The sequence below is a fragment of the Phycodurus eques genome, chromosome 10 (assembly GCF_024500275.1).
Source record: "Phycodurus eques isolate BA_2022a chromosome 10, UOR_Pequ_1.1, whole genome shotgun sequence".
Lineage (NCBI taxonomy): Eukaryota > Metazoa > Chordata > Actinopteri > Syngnathiformes > Syngnathidae > Phycodurus > Phycodurus eques.
The window spans coordinates 20,800,559-20,823,121 of NC_084534.1; the positions used below are offsets into that span (position 1 = coordinate 20,800,559).

General features: G+C 43.6%; 1 protein-coding gene across 2 annotated transcripts in view; it reads left to right on the forward strand.

Moving 5' to 3' along the window:
- Nucleotides 1-10,603: 10,603 nt before the first annotated feature.
- The window catches only part of LOC133408253 (sodium- and chloride-dependent GABA transporter 2-like), a 28,034-nt gene continuing 16,074 nt past the window's right edge, over nt 10,604-22,563 (forward strand). For both annotated transcript variants that reach the window (XM_061686862.1, XM_061686863.1), the window contains exons 1-7: nt 10,604-10,757; nt 16,113-16,303; nt 17,247-17,381; nt 18,438-18,578; nt 19,578-19,662; nt 19,740-19,872; nt 20,233-20,367. In XM_061686862.1, coding sequence (XP_061542846.1) covers nt 10,705-10,757; nt 16,113-16,303; nt 17,247-17,381; nt 18,438-18,578; nt 19,578-19,662; nt 19,740-19,872; nt 20,233-20,367 — 873 coding nt within the window. In that variant the 5' untranslated portion in view covers nt 10,604-10,704. The remainder of the gene's footprint in view (nt 10,758-16,112; nt 16,304-17,246; nt 17,382-18,437; nt 18,579-19,577; nt 19,663-19,739; nt 19,873-20,232; nt 20,368-22,563) is intronic.

A 22,563-nucleotide genomic window follows, 5' to 3' on the forward strand; every position in this document is an offset into this window, starting at 1 on the left:
AATTACAGTGAATATTTTTTGGACAAAACCAAAATAATCCTGTGTGTATTTTATTGTGCATCATGTAGACCTTCAACAGGATAATTGATCAAGAAAATAGATGAAGTGAATTTAAGCTTGATTGGTTGGTTATTTTTCTTGTTTTGCTTTTGCTTTTGCTTCTGCTTTTGTTATCATATATCATACAGACGATCTGGCCCTTCAGAAAATATCAGAATCAGAATAAGAATCATCTTTATTTGCCAAGTATGTCCAAAAAAAACACACAAGGAATCAGAATCAGAATCATCTTTATTTACCAAGTATGTCCAAAACACACAAGGAATTTGTCTCCGGTAGTTGGAGCCGCTCTAGTACAACAGACAGTCAATTTACAGAACACTTTGGAGACATAAAGACATTGACAAAAAACAATTGTGCAAAAGATGCAGAGTCCTCTCGCACTTAGAGCAGTTCGAATGACTAATATTGCAATAGTCCGGTGCAATGACCATTGTGCAAAGGGCGCTAAGACTTCAAGGAGTGTATGCGGTTTAAAGTGACGAGTAGTGCGATCATCTGGGACAATGTTGGTTGTGCAAATGTTACAGATACTCCTCAATCAGTGTGCAAATGGAGCAGATGCTACTCTGGCATGAGTGGCCAGTATATGCAAATAGTGCAGCATGGCGAGACAACTACAGTGAGTGCACGAGTAATACATAATTGGCCCCACAGAAATGTGACAACGAACTCAAGTCAAAACATTTCCAGCTTGTTGTAATGGAATTATAGGTTAGGTGTTTAAGAAGTTGATCGCAAGAGGGAAGAACCTGTTGGAATGTCTACTAGTTCTAGTTTGCGTTGATCGGTAGCGCCTACCTGAGGGAAGGAGCTGGAAGAGCTGGTGACCGGGGTGCAGACGGTCTGAGAGGATTTTGCACGCCCTTGTCTTAGTTCTAGAAGCGTGCAACTCCTCAATGGTGGGTAGGGGGGTACCGACAATCCTTTCAGCAGTTTTGATTGCCCGTTGCAGTCAGAGTTTGTCCTTTTTTGTAGCAGCACCAAACCAGACTGTGATGGAAGAACACAGGACTGATTCGATGACCGCTGTGTAGAACTGTCTCAGCAGCTCCGGTGGCAGGCCGTGCTTTCTCAGACGCCGCAGGAAGTACATCCTCTACTGGGCCTTTTTGAGGACGGAGTTGATGTTGGTCGCCCACTTCAGGTCGTGAGAGATTGTAATTCCCAGGAACTTGAAGGTCTCGACGGTTGACACAAGGCAGCTGGACAACATGAGGGGCAGCTGTGGCGAAGGATGCCTCCTGAAGTCCACGATCATCTCTACAGTCTTGAGCGTGTTCACCTCCAGGTTGTGTCGGCCGCACCACAGCTCCAGCCGCTCCGCTTCCTGTCGATATGCAGACTCGTCACCGTCCTTGATGAGGCCGATGACAGTGGTGTCATCTGCAAACTTCAGGAGCTTGACAGTCGGGTTCGCTGAGGTGCAGTCGTTCGTGCAGAGAGAGAAGAGCAGCGGAGAAAGGACACAACCTTGGGGCGCCCCAGTGCTGATGCTGCGTGTGGATGAGGTGACCTCCCCCAGCCTGACCTGCTGTGTCCTGCCCGTCAGAAAGCTGTAAATCCACTGGCAGATGGCAGGTGAGACGCTGAGCTGGAGAAGCTTGGTTGAAAGGAGTTCAGGAATGATGGTGTTGAACGCTGAGCTGAAGTCCACGAACAGGATCCTCGCGTAGGTCCCTGCACTGTCGAGGTGTTCTAGGATGAAGTGCAATCCCATGTTGAGTGCATCATCCGCAGACCTGTTCGCTTGGTAGGCAAACTGCAGGGGGTCCAGCAGGGGAAATGTGACACTCTTGAGGTGGTCCAGCACAAGACGTTCAAAGGACTTCATGACCACAGATGTCAAAGCGACAGGCCTGTAGTCATTCAGACCTGAGATTGCAGGTTTCTTGGGGACTGGAATTATGGTGGAGCGTTTGAAACAGGATGGAACTTCGCATATTTCCAAAGATCTATTGAAAAGCTGAGTGAAAACTGGGGCGAGCTGGTCCGCGCAGACTTTGAGGCAGGATGGGGACACATGGTCCGGGCCTGCCGCTTTGTTAATCTTCTGTTGTTTGAAGCTGCGTCTCACATCCTGTTCATGGATGGTTAACGCAGAAGTCAGAGGTGTGATTGTGGTCGCGGGTGCGGCCGGGTGGGTGTGTAGTGTGAAACTGTCCTTTTCAAATCTGCAGTAGAAGGTATTCAAGTCGTTGGCTCGTGTCCTATTGTTCTCAGCTTGGGGGGATCGTCGCTTGTAATTAGTCAGCGATTGGAATGCATGCCAGACAATTGAGATGCTTCCAATGTTGGCTCAGAAGCGGCTTGACCCAAGGAACGCGACAGTTATCGCTGACTCCTGCCTCATTCTACTCTTTCTGGATCTCTGCTAGATTCTTGAATCTTCTCTGTTTGATAATCCGCTGAAGCCCACGGTCATCTCTTGCTGGTGCATCTTCCCCAGCCACATTTTGTCCTTCCACTAGACTTTACATTGATATGTTTGGACAAACCCCTCCTTGAGCTGTCACTTTATCGTGGTGGAGGATTTGTGTGTCCCAATCAGCCTAAGAGCTAAATTGTCTGGGGCTTTATGCCCCTGGCAGGGTCACCCATGGCAAACAGGTCCTAGGTGAGGGACCAGACAAAGCAAGGCTCAAAGACCCCTGATGATGACGACAAAAAATGGACTAAGGTTTCCCTTGCCCGGACACGGGTCACCGGGCCCCCCCTCTGGAGCCAGGCCTGGAGGTGGGGCTCGAATCCGAGCGCCTGGTGCCTGGCCTGCGCCCATGGGGCCCGGCCGGGCAAAGCCCGAAAGTATAACGTGGGTCCCCCTTCCCATGGGCTCACCACCTGTGGGAGGGGCCATAGGGGTCGGGTGCAGTGCGAGCTGGGCGGTGGCCGAAGGCGCGGACCTTGGCGATCGAATCCCCAGCTACAGAAGCTGGCTCTAGGGACGTTGAATGTCATCTCTCTGGCAGGGAAGGAGCCCGAGCTGGTGTGTGAGGTCGAGAAGTTCCGACTAGATATAGTTGGACTCGCCTCCATGCACAGCCTGGGCTCTGGTACCAGTCCTCTCGAGAGGGGTTGTACTCTCGTCCACTCTGGAGTTGCCCACGGTGAGAGGCGCCAAACAGGTGTGGGTATACTTATTGGTCCCCGGCTCGACGCCTATACGTTGGGGTTCACCCTGGTGGACGAGAGGGTAGCCTCCCTCCACTTTCGAGTCGGGGGACAGGTCCTGACTGTTGTTTGTGCCTATGCATTAAACAAGTACCCACCCTTTTTGGAGTCCTTGGAGGGGGTGGTGGAGAGCGCTCCTGCTGGGGACTCCATCGTTCTGCTGGGGGACTTCAATGCTCACGTGAGCAATGACAGTGAGACCTGGGAGGGCGTGGTTGGGAGGAACGGCACCCCCGATCAGAACCCGAGCGGTGTTCTGTTATTGGACTTCTATGCTCATCACGGATTGTCCATAACGAACACCATGTTCAAGCATAAGGGTGTCCACACGTGCACTTGGCACCAGGACACCCTAGGTCGCAGTTTGATGATCGACTTTGTGGTCGTGGCATCGGACTTGCGGCCGCGTGTCTTGGACACTCGGGGCGGAGCTGTCAACTGATCACCTCCTGCTGGTGAGTTGGCTCCGATGGTGGGGGAAGATGCCGGTCCGACGTGCCAGGCCCAAAAGTATTTTGAGGGTCTGCTGGGAACGTCTGGCGGAATCGCCTGTCAGATGGAGTTTCAACTCCCACCTCCGACAGAACTTTGCTCATGTTCCGGGGGAGGCGGGCGACATCGAGTCCGAGTGGACCATGTTCCGCGCCTCCATTGGTGAGGCGGCCGACCGGAGCTGTGGCCGTAAGGTGGTCGGTGCCTGTTGTGGCGGCAATCCCCGAACCCGTTGGTGGACACCAACGGTGGGGGATGCTGGCAAGCTCAAGAAGGAGTCCTATCAGGCCTTTATAACCTATGGGACTCCTGCGGCAGCTGATGGGTACCGGCCAGCCAAGCGGAATGCAGCTTTGGTGGTCGCTGAAGCAAAAACTCGGGTATGGGAGGAATTCGGGGACGCCATGGAGAAAGACTTCCGGGCGGCTTTGAGGAAATTCTGGTCCACCATCCGGCGTCTCGGGGGGGAAGCAGTGCACCATCAACACTGTGTATAGTGGGGATGGGCCGGTGATGACCTCGACTCAGGACGTTGTGAGTCAGTGGGTGGAATACTTCGAAGTCAGAGTTTGGTCCGCATATCCGGCAGTAAGTCGGACTCGTTTCCGGTGAGGTTTGAGAATTCGTGACAAAGGCTGCCCTTTGTCACGAATTCTGTTCATAACTTTTATGGACGGAATTTCAAGGCGCAGCTGAGGTGTAGAGAAAGGTCCGGTTTGGTGGTATCAGTATTACATCTCTGCTTTTTGCAGGTGATGTGGTTCTGTTGGCTTCATCAAGCCGTGATCTCCAACTCTCACTGGAGCGGGTGTGAAGCGGCTAGGATGAGAATCAACACCTCCAAATCTGAGATCCGTATGCCTCCCGGACGCCTCCCTGGTGTCCAGTGGTATCCAATTGATAGTCTTTATGGCTTTGTTTTTTGAATGATGTCGGTAACTCACGTCTGCTGTCTTATATAACTGCATTTTCCTTGTCGCGAATGCTTATTTTCAACATTTGGCGTTGCATGTTCCTTTGGAGCAGCACGGTAGCCGACTGGTTACAGCGTCAGCCTCACAGTTATGAGGACCGGGGTTCAATCCCCGGCCCCGCCTGTGTGGAGTTTGCATGTTCTCCCCGTGCCTGCGTGGGTTTTCTCCAGGCACTCCGGTTTCCTCCCACATCCCCAAAACATGCATGAATTGGAGACTCTAAATTGCCCGTAGGCATGACTGTGAGTGCGAATGGTTGTTTGTTTCTATGTGCCCTGCGATTGGCGGGCAACCGGTTCAGGATGTACCCCGCCTCCTGCCCGATGACAGCTGGGATAGGCTCCAGCACGCCCGCGACCCTAGTGAGGAGAAGCGGCTCAGAAAATGGATGGATGGATGGATGTTCCTTTGGGTTACATGTAGTCTTTGTATAACTTTGGCATTCGGAGTCCAAGTTTCAATACCGTAAGTGAGGACTGGTAAAATACATTCATCAAAAACTATTCTTTTTAAGCCAAGCTTCGTAGACAGTGTGTCGCCTTGCCTGACCCCTTTTCCTAGACTTATTCGCACTCTTTCATCATCAATTCATATTGAACCTGAAGAATTGTTGTATATTGATTATAGAATGTTGATATAGGTCAGCTTTATCCCTTGATTTACTAGCGCCTGGAGTATCACAGTGGTGCTGACTGAGTCAAACGCTTTTTCATAGTCGATGAAGGCTACACACAGAGGCATTTCGTACTCGTGTCGCAATATATTTTAATTGAATCATTTAGTTCATTTAGTTTTTCTATTTTCCAATATTTAAGCGCAGTGCATAACGATTCACTGTCTTATAATAACGTGGAATATACTTTTTAGGAATAAAACCTCTACTTGGCCTATTGCCTACTACAGTTTAGTATTGTAATGTTGATCATTACGGTGGTATTTGTTGACGTTGGACTTTATGTAAAACATTTGAGAACCACTGCGTATAGTAAATATTATTCTTGGAATTTGCATTTCTTATTTATTTAGCTGCACTTGTTTTTATTGTTTGCATGTTTTCAGAGCAGCTGCTGGGTATCTTGACATGCCGCCCGGGGACATTTTAAGCACATAACAAATTTATTAGACCAACATTCAGGTTTGTAACATCACTGCCACATATGAACAGTGTTGCCAAACGAACAAAAAACAATTATTTCATCTTGGTACAGGTTAATAGACCATTATGTATCAATTATTTTGCCAAAACAATATTTTTAATAGTAAAATATTATTCATGTTATCTATGAAATTTACTGCTGAAATATTGACCGACTGGTTAGAGCGTCTGCCTGACAGTTCTGAGGACCGGGGTTCAATCCCCAGCCCCACATGTGTGGAGTTTGCATGTTCTCCCCGTGCCTGGGTGGGTTTTCTCCTGGCACTCCGGTTTCCTCCCACATCCCAAAAACATGTGTGGGAGGTTAATTGAAGACCCTAAATTTTACGTAGGTGTGAATGTGAATGGTTGTTTGTTTATATGTGCCCTGCGATTGGCTTGCAACCAGTTCAGGGTGTACCCCGACTCCTGCCCAATGATAGCTGGGATAGGCTCCAGCCCTCCCGTGACCTTTGTGAGGATAAGCGTCTCAGATAATGGATGGATGGATGTTTTCAAATTGTAGTTACTGAGTTGACTTGTACTGTATTACTGAACAGAAACACTTGTTTTAGTTAGCTTAACATGTGATTCATTTCTCACTTCTCAGAGAAGCCCAGTGAGCCAGCTACGGTAAAATTTGGGTATCAAAAGTTGAATTCAGTTCCAGTAAATACATTTTTGACCGATTTACATCATTGATTTTTTTTTTTAAGTTACAAAAAAATTAAGTTTAAAAAGTCACTGAAAGTGTTGAATTCTCAAGGAGTCCACATTGTAGACAGTATTATAAAATGTAATCGACTGAAAGCGGACACCAGTGTTTCTCTCTTTATGAATGGCATGCAGTGGGTTTCATTGAGGAGTGGCTGGCATAACCAGTGCGGGAGTTGCTTCTTTTTCTGGGATAGGAGGAAAACTTTAAATAGGGCACAGATTTGTCCTTTCAGATCTTTATGGACTACAATAGCAATTTAGTATGAAATGTATTTTAAGAAAATTATTAGTCATATTTTATTATTTTTGTCACATTGTAATGCTCGCTATTGCTCTCTCTCTCTCTCTTTCTTTCTGTCTTCAGAGGCGGGTGAGAAGGTGCGACCCACCTTACCGTTATACTCCCAGGAAATTGCAGTAGAAAGAGCTGTTGCAAGTCAACAGGATTCACAAATCCACTTCACTGCCAGACACCGCAGCACTCACATGCTAATCCATAGGAATCAAACCCTCCAATCATTCAACAGAGACTGATCATTCACACATACCATCTGCCTCATCACCGTAATGTAACGTTGTCCGTCTGCTTTCATCCAGCAAAGTTTCCAACAAATCTACAGGCAGGTGAATAAGCGTGACCCACATCACCTTTGTGCTCCCATGTATTTTAATGTTAACTAATTTAAGTTCACCACTGCCCGAGTCGTATTTACCACAATGGCTTCTGTAATTGTAATTCACAACTGTAGGGGGAGCCGTTTACCAGAGTAATTGAAGTAATATCTGGCACTTGTTCTTACAGACCATTCCAGTGCGGTATTTTTTCAAAAGCATTTCTTATAACAACAGCAAAAAGCTGGAATGCATCAGGTATCTTCCCAAGTTACAATAACCAACCATATGTTATCAATGTAGCCTTTATGTGGTGGAGCACAGTGGGTGTTCAAAATGGACCCAGTGTTCCTCAGTATGACACACTACAGTAGCCTACTAAAACAGTAACAATTAAATCGTTACTCTAATACCATAGTAACCCAAGTCATTTTTAACTTACTGTCACAATAGCACAAAAAAATACCAACACAACTGCAATTTTATTTATTTATTTTTTTCATCAAATCTGTGTAAATTGTTAACCAAGTCATGATAATCTGGGTTGAATCGAGGCAACTCGACTTCTTGTTTGGTGAATTGTTTGTTTGTTTGTTTGTTTTCTTTTGTTTTTTTTTACTAGTTTTCTGAAAATGCAAACAAAAAAGACATGCAATTATGCCAGGCTAACAATATAAATTATGATAGCCCTTTTAAACATTTATTTATATTTTTAAATGTTTTTACTAGGGATTGGACTCCCGCTCTAAATCCTGATTCGTACAGTATATAACAAAATACTGCATATGAGAAAATATATAATCATTAAATATGATAACAAAAATGTTATCTATAATATATATTATTAATTAATATATTAATAGTGTCCACATCCATACATAATGTACTTCCCTCTTCCCAGCCACTTTGTCCAGCTCTTCCCCGGGGACTGGAACAGTTTACCAGGGAGGTGTCCAGGAGGCATCCTAACAAGATGCCCGAACCAGCTCATCTGGCTCCCCTTGATGTGGAGGAACAACAGATCTACTCTGACTCCCTCCTGGATGAGTGAGGTTCTCATGCTGACCTCACCTGGGACCTGTTTGCACGAGATGAACCTACAGGGAGCATAAAGCTGAGTTCCTAGGATCATGAAAACTCACAAAAACCTCCACCGCAATAAGGTGCCGGCTCAAGCAAGGGACAATGTATGCTGTATACTAGGGATGGGAATTGTTAAGAATCGACAATACGTGGAACGTCATCTGTCAAAACCCGTAAAACAGGTTAGTGGAATTCCTGCGTATTCTGCAATAACTAGCATAATTACAGCCTCATAACATGATGGTTTTGACTACAATTTTGGTTACTGTCCAGCTGGCGTTTTTGGACAAAAGTTAAATACATGTGACTTTATTTATACATGACAGAATATGATATGATATTCCTATATGTTAACACAATTGAAGCCTAAATACCTGACGTGGTCATCTTTGGTAGTTCTTGAAGACATCTTGTGTAAAACACAAATCAGTGTAGACATTTAATATTCCTACAGTGGCTTTGTCCTGGTCTTGTGCTATATCGAGAGCTCCACCAGTCACCTGAACCAGAAGGAAGTGCTTCGACCTTTACTGAATGCCGAATGCGGAAGTTGGTTGCCGATAACCCCTATTTAGAAATAGCAAATAAATTAGCGATAGTGCTTATCGATCCGATTCCTCATTTATTCTATTGCTGATTCCCACTGGGAAATAATCCTATTGCTATATGATGTCATTGATGTCATTATCGATATATACCTGTACATACAAAATCCAATTCCAATGAAATTGGGATGTTGTGTAAAATGAAAATAGAAACTAAATAATGTAGAATACAGTGTCCTGGGCCACTAAAAATAATCCTGAAAAATCCTTGACTTTTTGCTCATGCCCTGGGTATTTTTTTATAAAATAACTATGGGCCATTCCACTGAATCGGTGTCATTTGCTTGTTTTAACTTTCTCAAAATACGGTTTTCTTTTTTTTTAACTCTAAATATGATGCAAATGGAACCAATTTGGTGGAATGGACCATATACAGTATATATTATATTTGAAATATATACAACCTTCACATATCTTTACCTACACTGATGGATTGGTGTTAGCGTTTTAAATGAATTAAAGATTAAGATTAAATTGTCAAAGTGGCCCGTGCTTGCTTAATTTGTTTTTCTTGATGTGTCCTTTGCAAGACAAAGTTTCCCTGAACCAGAAGAATAAAAAGAGTGATTGTTAAGGGGAAGACATGACAATTGCTTTTACTGCTGTTTCTGTCTGACCTCATTGTTTTCATCTCATTCATTTCAACTCCTCTCTCCACACTGCTCTGTCTATGCTTCAGACGAGTTTTACTTGCGTTCAAATGGCTCTTTCTGGTCTACAGTTATCACTGAACATAAGCAAACCTAAATGTACGATCCCCCCACAAATGGAGCACCCCAGCAATATTCTGTCTCTTAATAGTTCTGCTTTTCAGTTTCTCACTTGCGGCATTGCAAATGAGAATCTGTTCTCAATTGCCTTACCTGGATAAATATATGTTCAATAAAAAACATTTAAAAAGTAAACTCCAAGACAAGTGGAGTAAACTTGGGGCAAACCCCTTCAACGCCACTGTTATATTGCATTGTTCTTTCAGTCTTTGTGTGATGAAACAAGAGAAACTGTATGACGAAAAGCTAACGTATATTTATTAATGCCATCCATCCATTCCTCCTTCTATCCATTTTCTATTCCATTTATATTTAGGGTTGTGGGTGGGCTGGTCCAGCAGTGCACACAGACAAACAACCATTTGCACTCACATTCACACCAAAGAACAATCAAGTCTTCTATGAATGTAACGTTTTTGAAATGTGGGTGAGCCGGAGAAAACCCACACAAACACGGAGAGAACATACCAATTCCACACAGGCAAGCCAGAGCCCAGATTCAAACAGCCAACCTCAGAACTGTGAGGCGGATGTGTTAACACTAGGTCACCGTGCCTTTTGCTAATTGGCGCTTGTTACAAAACGTCCAGGTCATGTTAACACCACCAATTAAATATCAAAATCAGACTCAGCCCTATGGCCTGAGTTTCTATTTTGTATTTTTCATCAACTGAAATATGGAAGAAAAAAATGGTTTTGCTCTTCATGTTAGATTTAAAAATAAACAGCAAAATAATTAGCCATTTTTTATTTTTTTTTATTTTTGTTTGCCAATTGAAAATGGAAAGAATGAATGATATATGGATTCTGCCCAACTGGTTAGAAAGTCTTAAATCTGACTAAACATGTGTCTTTGTTGAATAGATCCCGCCTCATTTCCAGGCTGTGAAACACAACTGCGCCCCCCTCACTCCCCACTTCTACCCCCCAACCAATCTCCTCCCACCCTCGCCCTCGCCTCCTCTTGTCTCCTGACCAGTCCATCGTGCTTTCTCTCTTTATCACTCATGCAAGGCTCGCCCCATGGGCTTGCCCTTATCTCAGCTACACCTACTTGCACTCAGATGAGAGGCAACTCAGGATGAATGAAGTGGCACACTCAACCACAGCCTGCTGACGTTGTGACTGCCTTTCTCAGGTACTATCTATGCCTTTTCACTCAGGCCACATGCTTTTTCCTTCTACGTGTGATGTGTATACACTATGGCTGTGAAACTGTGAGCTTTCATGTTTCATGGATAGGAACGCAAGCGTTTCAGAGAGCAGCTGGGCTTTTGTGCGCTTGTGCACTTATTCTTAGTGCTTGTAGCCACATTATGTAGGCCAAAGGTCACTGGTTACCCAGCAGTGGGAGCGGTTATTTCACTTGTTTAGACTAACATCTCAGCCAGTGCACTCTTTCAGAAACAAATTAATTACAACGCACTGTTGCAGCTACTCAAGAAGTATAGTCAAACAGTAAGTTAAAAACGTTGTGCTGGAAAAATAGTTGATTAAAAATGCTATACCAGTATTGGTGGAATTTTTTTTTTTATACAGGCCAAATTCTGATGCGACTTAGTGATGCTATTCAAAGCTGATCAACAGCTGTTCAACTGTGCATACTGTGCGTGATTTAACAGTCAGAGAAAACTGGCATCATTTTGCCTCCCAGTTGTGCCAACCTTGTAAAAATAAATGAGGTTTGGTTTGTGAGTCAATTAAAATAGACACTGGATAAGGACAGAATCACATGGTTTGTGGAACGTCACACTGAGAGTCTTAAGTCTTGTTTAGTTTGTTTCTCATCCACATGGAAAAATGGGTAATTTATCAACAGTGAAACACACGAGTAATTTGTAGGCAACTGGGAGAGACTCAGAGGTTTGCTTGCATAATATCACCACACCACTCTGTCAATTAACAATGATAACAATTAATATATCCTGCAGATTATGCATTATAACAGTTTTTTTGAGAGGGGGGCTATGGTGGGGGGCATTTACAACCCCAATTCCAATGAAGTTGGATGTTGGGTTAAACATAAATAAAAACAGAATACAATGATTTGCAAATCATGTTGAACCTATATTTAATTGAATACACTACAAACACAAGATATTTAATGTTCAAACTGATAAACATGATTGTTTTTATCATATAATCCTTCATTTTGAATTTTATGGCTGCAACACGTTCCAAAAAAGCTGGGACAGGGTCATGTTTACCACTGTGTTACATCACCTTTACTTTTAACAACATTCAATAAACGTTTGGGAACTGAGGACGCTAATTGTTGAAGCTTTGTAGGTGGAATTCTTTCCCATTCTTGCTTGATGTACAGCTTCAGCTGTTCAACAGTCCGGGGTCTGCGTTGTCGTATTTTACGCTTCATAATGCGCCACACATTTTCAATGGGCGACAGGTCTGGACTGCAGGCAGGCCAGTCTAGTACCTGCACTCTTTTACTACGAAGCCATGCTGTTGTAACAAGTGCAGAATGTGGTTTAGCATTGTCTTGCTGAAATAAGCAGGGGCGTCCATGAAAAAGACGTCGCTTGGATGGCAGCATATGTTTCTCCAAAACCTGTATGTACCTTTCAGCATTAATGGTGCCTTCACAGATGTGTAAGTTACCCATGCCATTGGCACTAACACAGCCCCATACCATCACAGATGCTGGCTTTTGAACTTTGCGTCCATAACAGTCCGGATGGTTCTTTTCCTCTTAGGCCCGGAGGGCACGACGTCCACAATTTCCAAAAATAATTTTATATGTGGACTCGTTGGACCACAGAACACTTTTCCACTTTGCATCAGTCTATCTTAGATGAGCTCGGGCCCAGAGAAGCCGGCGGCGTTTCTGGGTGTTGTTGATAAATGGCTTTTGCTTTGCATAGTACAGTTTCAAGTTGCACTTACGGATGTAGCGCCGAACTGTATTTACTGACATTGGTTTTCTGAAGTGTTCCTGAGCTCATGCGGTGATATCCTTTACACATTGATGTTGGTTTTTGATGCAGTGCCGCCTGAGGGATCGAAGGTCACGGGCATTCAATGTTGCTTTTCGGCCTTGCCGCTTACATACAGTGATTATTCCAGATTCTCTGAACCTTTTGATGATATGATGGACCGTAGGTGATGAAATCCCTAAATTCCTTGCAATTGTACATTGAGGAACATTGTCCTTAAAACGTTCAACTATTTTCTCACGCACTTGTTCACAAAGAGGTGAACTTCACCCATCTTTGGTTGTGAATGACTGAGCAATTCAGGGAAGCTCCTTTTATACCCAATCATGGCACCCACCTGTTCCCAATTAGCCTGTTCACCTGTGGGATGTTCCAAACAGGTGTTTGATGAGCATTCCTCAACTTTCTGTCTTTTTTGCCACCTGTCCCAGCTTTTTTGGAACATGTTGCAGCCATAAAATTCTAAGTTAATGATGATTTGCTAAAAACAATCAAGTGTATCTGTTTGAACAGTAAATATCGTGTCTTTGTAGTGTATTCAATTAAATATAGGTTGAACATGATTTGCAAATCATGGTATTCTGTTTTTTATTTATGTTTAACACAACATCACAACTTCATTGGAATTGGGGTTGTAGAAACATTTAATAATGATTTGTGATTTTATTTTTAGGGTCTTTTGAAATAGTTGTAAATGACCTGTTGAAACACAGACTCAGAGGAAAATAGCAGGCAGCATCCGCACCATGCAAGACCCTAACACAGTGTTGTCCTTCTGTATCTGGCCTCCATCCACTGACTGAATGCTAGTAAGAAATCCTATCACTGAAAATGCCAAATTTCCATTGTCATAAATAAATGAAAACAAAGCTTATATTTAAGTTCATGCATTCACTTAGTTAGCATCCAGCAAAGGTCATCCTCTTTGATCATGAGAGGCACGAGTCATAATTCACACAGACACTAGAGCACAGGTGTGGGCAAACTTTTGTGCTCAAGGGTCACGTGAATGAGTTAAATCAGACAGATGGGCCTTTGGTAGATGATTAAATAATAATAATAATGATTATTATTATTTTAAAAAGTTAAAATAGGGGTGGCGGCACAATCGGAAACAGGTTAGCACATCTGCCTCACAGTTCTGAGGACCGGGGTTCAAATCCAATGTTCTCCCCGTGCCTGCGTGGGTCTTCTCCGGGTACTCCGGTTTCCTCCCACACCCCAAAAACATGCGTGGTAGGTTTATTGAAGACTCTAAATTGCCCGTAGGCGTGAATGTGAGTGTGAATGGTTGTTTGTTTCTATGTGCCCTGCAATTGGCTGGCCAGCACACCCGCGACCTTAGTGAGGAAAAGCGGTAAAGAAAATGGATGGATGGATGAAAATGGGGGTCTAATGTAAAACAATAGTTAACGCTCATTTAATGCATCGTTAACTTAATAGTTAATTTTATTCTAATTTTAAAATGTTGAATGTATGTGTCAAGTTGTTTTGCTAATAATTTTATTTGCTATGAAAAAACAATTATTTATTGAGAAAGATGAATAAAAAACACTAATTTTAATTAACCAATTTTATGGGAAAAACCAGCTAAATTCCATTGTTTGCCAACCCTGCATTGTTGAGAGTTGTCGTTGTAGTTGTTGTTTTTTTACACTTTTTCAGTTGCATTTTCTTTGCGGGATGATATCTGAATTGTAGTTGTTAGTTAACATTGAACAACTACTACATTAAAACTCATCAGGTTAGTGTCCATTTATTGTAGACTTTGCAGTCACTTTGCTGAAGTAATAGACTTGCAGTAGTTCAGCTTATGCCAAGATGATAACACAATACCAAAAATGGATTTTGTATGTGAACCCTTTGAGTGTGAAGTGAAGGATATGATGGCTGAAAAGGGAGAAACTCATCTCTCATATCAAAGTGTCCTGCAGTGTCCTTTTTAGGGTCTGCTCAGCGGGAAGCTACCTTCTTCTCGCCAAGTGTCAACAGCATATGGGGCTGATTTAAAAGCATGCTCTGAGAATGTTGTTTTCAAGCTGCCCTTTTGGATAACAGCTGCAGCCAACTGTGGCCTCTGCGCGCCTGTGACATGCTGTGTGATGTGCACTTTGACAACCCAACATCTGCAGTGCCTTGATGTGACAGCTTGGTGAATTGTTTTTTTCTCAAAAAGAAAAAGCCCTTTTTTTTTTTTTTTTTTTCTCTAAAAGGGAACAGTGATGAGTAAATTACGCTTTGTTTGCATGGACCAGTGCACAATAGATGTGGTTTTGCACAAGTAAATGAAAAGCCTCAATGAATTTTCTTAAATAGTGGCCGACACTCAAAACAGATCTGTGTGACCCACCCTTCAGCAAGTGTAGCCAAGTCTAGTCTGTTCCGATGTCACTTATTCTTTATTAGACCGCTGCTGACCTCATTATAGTGGCTTATGAGGTCACTGTGGTATATACATCATTTTGTGCGCTGTAGTAGTGCACCCATTTGCAACATAATTTACCACACTCCCACACTAAAGCCGAAGCAGCTACACAAAAGAAACATTGAGGAGAAAGTCCCTCTGTTGCCAAGCAGCTTTGACCCGCTGGTGACCCACTGTAGCAAGACTGCGCTCATTGTGTTCACAGTGTGAAAAGTTCCACTTCCAATTTCCAACAGAAATCACTACTCTACGAAAGCAAAACCACCTAAAAAAAAACTGATAATCTGTTTTGTCTGCGCTCAAAATTTATGTTGTGGTTTCGTTTTTTGGGGGGGGATATTTTCATTCTGGAGTGGAGCTGTTAAAATGCGAGCTGGAGTACATCATCACACGGCAAACACTGGACCCAACAACCAGCCAAGTATTTAAACGCAAGCAACAAATATTTTCCATAATTTAGCGCGCATGCAAATCAATCCAGTTTATAGCGTATTAAACTTTTTACAGCGTTTTCCTCGTGAACTTGTTTTGAATTGTATAAATACAGTAGGTATAGTTCATTACTTCCTATGACTATGACTGTGTAATTGTTGTTTCATTTTAGCCTCTCTGTGCCAGCTTCCTGGACACTCCTGAACTCTTTTTACTTCCATGTGTCAGCTGCTGTTTGCCATCATGCCCAGTCCCTCAGGTTTCCTCTCCTCATGCTCAGCTGCGTCCACTTCTCTCACTGTACTTCAGTGTATTTATAACCCTCTACTGTCATGCATCCAGCTCCAGTCCTGTCAGTGGTTGTTGGTGTTTTTGTTTTTTGTTCTACTGTAACTAGCTCCTGCTTGCATGCTTACCTGCATTAGCAGCCTATTTGGCTGTTTGTTGGTTTTGCATATTAGTCAGACTTCGAGTCCATCCCACTGATGAACTCTGCCTGCTACCACACATTCACAACATTATTGAAAAGACATAAAATATGACTTACCAAATTTTAAAAATAGCTCCCTGAATACCACTGACATTCTTTTGTCTGAGTAGGTTTTATATTCCCCATTGATGTATAGATGCAATTCAAACAGTCGCATGCTTCTCCTAATCTTAACTGTGGGCCATGTTGTTGCAGTGCCATGGAAAAGCCCTATGACCCAGAGGTCAAGTTCAAGGCAAGCATGGAAGTCACCTCGCCCCGACCTGCCATTGTGGCCAGAGGACAGTGGTCCAACAAAATGGAGTTCCTCCTTGCAGTTGCTGGACAAATCATCGGGCTTGGAAACGTGTGGCGGTTCCCTTACTTGTGCTACAAAAATGGAGGCGGTGAGTTGGAAAACAACTTGATCATCAATATAAAGTAAAACAAAGGCAAAAACAACGGTTGAACTGTAATGCTTTAGAAGGCAATAGCAGTTAAATACTGTGAGATTGCCTGATAATTCACTCTGCGTAGCTGTGGATATCCAGTGCAGTCATACTGAATGAGCCATCATCATCATCTTCATCAATACTTGCTGATCTGACTGATGCATTTACAGTTGGTTTGTGTGGGAATTTTCATTCCATTCCATCCTTCCAGTTTCTGTAGTGCTTGTCCTCATGATCGGGAGCCTATTCCAGCTGACCCCTTGGATTAGTCTCAATCACCAGGCAAAACAAACAAACAAAAAACAAACAAATAACCATCCTCACTCACATTAATACCGATGGAAAATTTAGAGTATTTCATTCGCCAAACACGTGGGAGCACACTGGAAAAGCCACACAAGCATGGGGAAAATATGCAAACTTCACATAGGAAGTCCAAAGCCTTTCGAACCATTTAAACCTATTTAAACCTAAAACAGGGCCCAGTGACATGTGTACTTCGGCCCCGTTATGTCGCCCCTGCCCCACTAATATAAGAACTTGAGACCATTCGTTTGCATCAGCGGTTATCCAGTGCAATTGTTATGTGCTGTTAGCTATCTATGTCTACTCCCCCAAAATGCATTTTCCTTTTCGATAGTCTGCTGACGTTTGAAGTACAATTCATTTTTTTCAGGTCGTGAAGGTGGTATTTCATTGGCAGGTGTTTCAGCACATTCAGCGAACACACCCACAGCATTTGAAATGGTTCAAATTAGATTCATTTTGGAAGACATTTATTTTCACTTTATAGAGACTTTAATCATTTCACTGTCGGTGGGCTTCTGTTTATTGTGTATTTACCATTTTGTATTGAATATCCTGTATAATAATGTATGCCTCTCTTTTTTCCCACAAGGGGTGTTCTTTATCCCTTATGTACTCTTCCTCTTTACATGTGGCATCCCCCTGTTTCTGCTGGAGACGGCTCTCGGCCAGTACACGAAACAGGGAACCATTACCTGCTGGAAGAAAATTTGTCCCCTCTTTGGAGGTACATATTCACTCTTCAGCCACAACATTTTATACACCTGTATAAACTAATAACCCCCCAATACAAGAGCTATGAGCAAAAAAAAAACAACAACAAACAAACAAACTGTCCTTGTGTTTTGAGAGGTATTCATTTAACATGTTTTGCTGTCGTGATTGTCATTGCCTTTCTATATTATACAGCCGCTCATTTTCCTTTTAAGCAGCCATTCAGATTGTTCTTCCGTAATCCCTATACTAGGGCTGCACAATGTTTTATTCGACCATCGTCATCACGATGTACGTGTGTGCAGTAGTCACATCGCAGGGACTGTCAGCCCGTCAGCAACATATTAAGGGGAAAAAAAAGAACTATGCACCGGTTTGTTTTTGGACCGGTGAACTTAGTTCAAACTTTGGAATTATGAACTATGAACTCGACTCGTTCATTTTTGGAATGATGAACAGAACTTTGAACTAGTTTTTGTAGAAAACTAACATTCCTAACACTGATCCTGTATTATTTCACATCACAGTGTATAACCCAGATTTTAAAGAAATGTCTTTTTTTTTTTTCAATATCATGCAACCCTACCCTATACCTACTCATAGCCACCAGGAATTATATTCACATGGTGTCTGGGGTTTGCAATGATATTATGTGTAGTCAATTCCTTTCCTTCTTTGACATTTTGTCTGAGCAACAGCAAAAAAATGAGCATTTCGCAAGTGAATCAGTGCCTAAATATCCAAAGTGTTTCCTGTGAAGTGGAGCATTGTCGCACTTGTGCTCCACATTTTGCAAGTCAATGAGATCTAAACTGTGCGAACAAAGATGCTCAATCTTCACTCTCAGTGGATTTATTTTTATTTACATCCTTCATTTTCCAGGCTTTCCCTGGAATTCACAAAAGCAGACATGTTTATATTATTTTGGGGAGAGTGCATCATGGCACAACATCAGTTTGAACATAATAGAGACCTTAGTTTTTGTATTATCCACAACTACATTCTATAGTTTGATGCTGTGGTTTAGGAATTTACATGTAAATATTTTCTGTGTTTTCAAATCTCTTAGGGATGGGATATGGCAGTCAGGTGGTAGTTTTATACTCCAGCATCTATTACATCATCATATTGGCATGGGCATTCTTGTACCTCTTCTCTTCCTTCAGCTCTGAGCTTCCATGGGCAAGCTGCAGAAACAGCTGGAACAGAGGTATGTAAAAATATATACATATAATATGTGCACAGAGCATGCATGTTTGTGTTGCGTTCTGTTGTAATAGTGTCTCAAGTAATCTTTAGGTGTGTGTCGTCCACTTGAAAAAAAAAGTGCTTCTCTTCAAATAAACACTAAGTCGTACTGTAGGCTACCTCAGTTGATATGTGCTTGTATCTACACACAGGGACATTAAAGAGTTAACTTTCGAGCCCAGATCTTTGTTACCAAAACAGCGGCACCTACCAAAGCATGGAAAAGTTTGCTTCAATGAATGAAAGTGTGGCGTTTTATAAGCTACCTCTTGGATGTTGGAAATGAATAGTTCGTTAGAACTCTCAATGCCATGAGGCAGATTAGGCCACAAGTGCAGTTTCTGTAATTTTCTTACAGGAGCAGGCGATTGGCCTACTGACCAACCCCAGCACCTGGTATTCCTAGGCAGGAAGTACAAATACTAACCTGGACTGACCCAGCTTAGCTTCTGAGATCAGACAAGGTCTGGCAGCATGTGGGGATTGGGCCGGACTTGGAAATGAATACCCTGTGCATTATTAAATATGATCCTATGTTATGTAGCACTATTATCATTCCAGTCACCTCAATGCTCACTCCATAGTATTCATTTTTGGCATCACATTAATTTCACCCAGTGTAATTAAGCAGCCTGCTTATAGTCTCTTCCGATTTGTGAATGTGGCTGATAAAATGGGTTTCATACTCCAGTTTCAGTTGAAATATAGTGTATATTTTTATATAATTTATTGATGAAAAAATATATAACATTGTCATATTATTAAATATACATTATCCCTTATAGACACTTGGTCCCCGCTGCCCTTACGTAAATAGATGCATCTTGCCACTACATGTGTAAACGGTACCCAGTAGGAGCTCAGCAGCACAGTTTACATGAATGTACTGTAGACTGAGTTTAATGAGTGTGCTGCATGCTGACTGTCTTCTGATGATTCTGATGTGATTCTTTGTAAACAGATACGTGTGTGGAGTTCAGTCAAAGACGTGCTCTCAACTGGACTGTGGCAGAAAATGCAACATCCCCTGTGAGGGAGTTTTGGGAGTAAGTACATATGTTTAAAAAAAGGAACCAAAAAAAGCTGGGAAAATGCCTGATAGCAATGGAAATCCGATTCGCAGGAGAAGAGTCCTGAACATGACAGGAAGTCTTCATGATTTGGGCGGTTTCCGATGGGAATTGGCTTTGTGTCTTCTTTTGTCTTGGATCATCTGTTACTTTTGCGTGTGGAAAGGAGTCAAGTCCACAGGAAAGGTAGATGACTTTAACATACGTTTACATTGTCTCTCTGTCTGTCTGTCTGCGAGCCAGACAGCCAGATAGACAAACATGTCCGTCTGGCTGACTACAAGCGAGTATTATGTCAAAATTCAGTCTTGTGATTGCTTTCACTTTCATCATGTGTTTTTCGTCATATGATCATCTGGTGTTCCTTCCTTACTGGCAAATGTTACACTGAAAGGGATGTATAATATTTGAAACTTTATCGCTATAAGTCAATATGTTATTTGTCACAGGGAAAAATCTGGTTTCGTGTTTTTATTAATTGGGATAACATTCAGCACACAAAAAACCCTGCATTCTAAATATGAATTCTTACATGGTCTTTGACAGGTTGTGTACTTCACGGCCACGTTTCCGTACGTGATGCTGGCCGTGCTGCTTGTCCGTGGACTCACGCTGCCCGGGGCGATAGATGGCATCAAGTTTTACCTCTACCCGGAACCATCTCGCCTTGCTGATCCGCAGGTATGAGCCGTTGATGTCATGAACGGAACAGAGGACAGGACCCAAAATGCACGACTCCAATACAGATGGACAGTTTAAAAAAAAGAGAGGTTTAATATACGAGCAGAGGTCGGTACACAGGCAGGCAATCCGAAAAGGCGACAGTATCCAAAAAACGTGAGGCAACGAGGCAAGGTCAAAAATCAGAACAGGGTCTAGTCTAACTATGAGTCGGTGATGTGGAAACAAGGAATGCTGGAACGTGACAACAAGGTACAATGAACTGGCGAGCAAAAAGAATGAGACACGAGGTTAAATGCATGGGGTAATTAGGGTAAACAAGGCACAGGAGGAGGTGTGTATGAGAAAACAACAACCAGAACACACACCCATAACAGTACACCCCCCCCCCCCTTAACGGCCGGCCCCAGACGGCCCCAAAGCCCCAGGATGCGCAACGTGGAAGTCCCGAATTAGTGAGTCAACCACGAGAAACCCAGACGGCACCCATGAACGTTCCTCAGGCCCGTAGCCCTCCCGGTACACAAGATATTGAAACCCCCTGCCCCTCCGACAAGACGACAACAACCGCCTCACCGTGAAGACAGGGCCCCCCATCCACGAACCAGGGAGAGGAGGGGCCCTGAAAGGTGGGACCAGAGGAGACTCCCGGGCGGGCTTGAGCAGGCTGACGTGAAATGCAGGGTAGACCCGCATCGACCTTGGGAGCCTAAGCTTCATGGTGATAGGGTTGATGACCTTTGTGATGGGGAAGGGCCCGACGAACCTGGGAGCGAGCTTCCTGGACTCCACCCGGAGTGGAATATGCTTGGTGGCGAGCCACTTTCGCTAACAAACTTTGTAGTTCGGGGCCGGTGTCCTCCTACGGTCAGCTGCGGTTTTGTATGCTGCTCCTTGGCAGAGCAGCATCTGGCGGGCCCGCTTCTCGGTCCTCCTGGAGCGTCTCACCAAGGTCATTGCAACTGGAACCGTGGATTCTGGGGCTATGGCAGGAAAACAGAGATGGTTGGTAACCATGCACAATGTGAAAAGGCGATAGATCAGTGGCTCCATTCAGCAGTACCCCACGCCTCCGCACGACCAGTCAGGTGGGAAATGACAAAAGAAATCTTTGCCAGCTCTGTGGGGAAGGCAGCTGCCTGCAGCTCAAAGTGGAGTTCGCACTGAGTGATAAATGGCTTAATGTTCCCACAATCTCCAGAGAACCTCTCCGGTCGAGAGAGCTGTGGGGAGACAGCAGCGGAGGTGGCAGGTGGCTGCATGGTGACTGCTTCACATGGAAGCAGTGGTACCGTGGCGGCATCAGGTGCTTTGCCAGCTGGTTCTTTCTTCTGAACCATATTTATTAGTACGTCAAACTGTGAGGCCACCTGTCTCATCATAGTGTCCTGATGCTCCGACAGTCCCTTTAGATGAAGGTGGAGGGCAGCAAGCTGCTCATCCTGCTTCGAGATGTGTTGACCCCGCGCTTGAAGGGCTTTGCGCACCGGGTCTGAGTCTGCTGGGTGCATGTTATGGCCAGTTCGTTCTATCATGAACGGAACAGAGGACAGGACCCAAAATGCACGACTCCAATACAGATGGACAGTTTCAAAAAAGAGAGGTTTAATATACGAGCAGAGGTCGGTACACAGGCAGGCAAGCCGAAAAGGCGACAGTATCCAAAAAATGTGAGGCAAAGAGGCAAGGTCAAAAATCAGAACAGGGTCTAGTCTTACTATGAGTCGGTGACGTGGAAACAAGGAATGCTGGAACGTGACGACAAGATACAATGAACTGGCGACCAGAAAGAATCGGACAGGAGGTTAAATGCATGGGGTAATTTGGGTAAACGAGCCACAGGTGGGGAAGATGCTCTCAGGAGCAGGTGTGTACGAGACAGGGGGAAAACAACAAGCAGAACACACACCCATGACAGTGGAACCCGTTTAACTTCATGTAATGCAAAACATCAAGACTCAGTAACCCACACTCACAAAGCTACATGTGAATATTTAGTTGGTTAACCCCGTGGGGAAAAAGTTATGTAGTAAGTTATGAATGATCATATGGACGCAAATATTCAGGCACTTGAAATTTTCCACTCCTTTTGAGTTGGTTTTACACAGAGGCCATTTTTGGGGCATGGGGGATATCTCTCTCTCTCTCTCTTGTCTTGCAGACAACCACACAAATATGTGGTTGTTCAATACACAA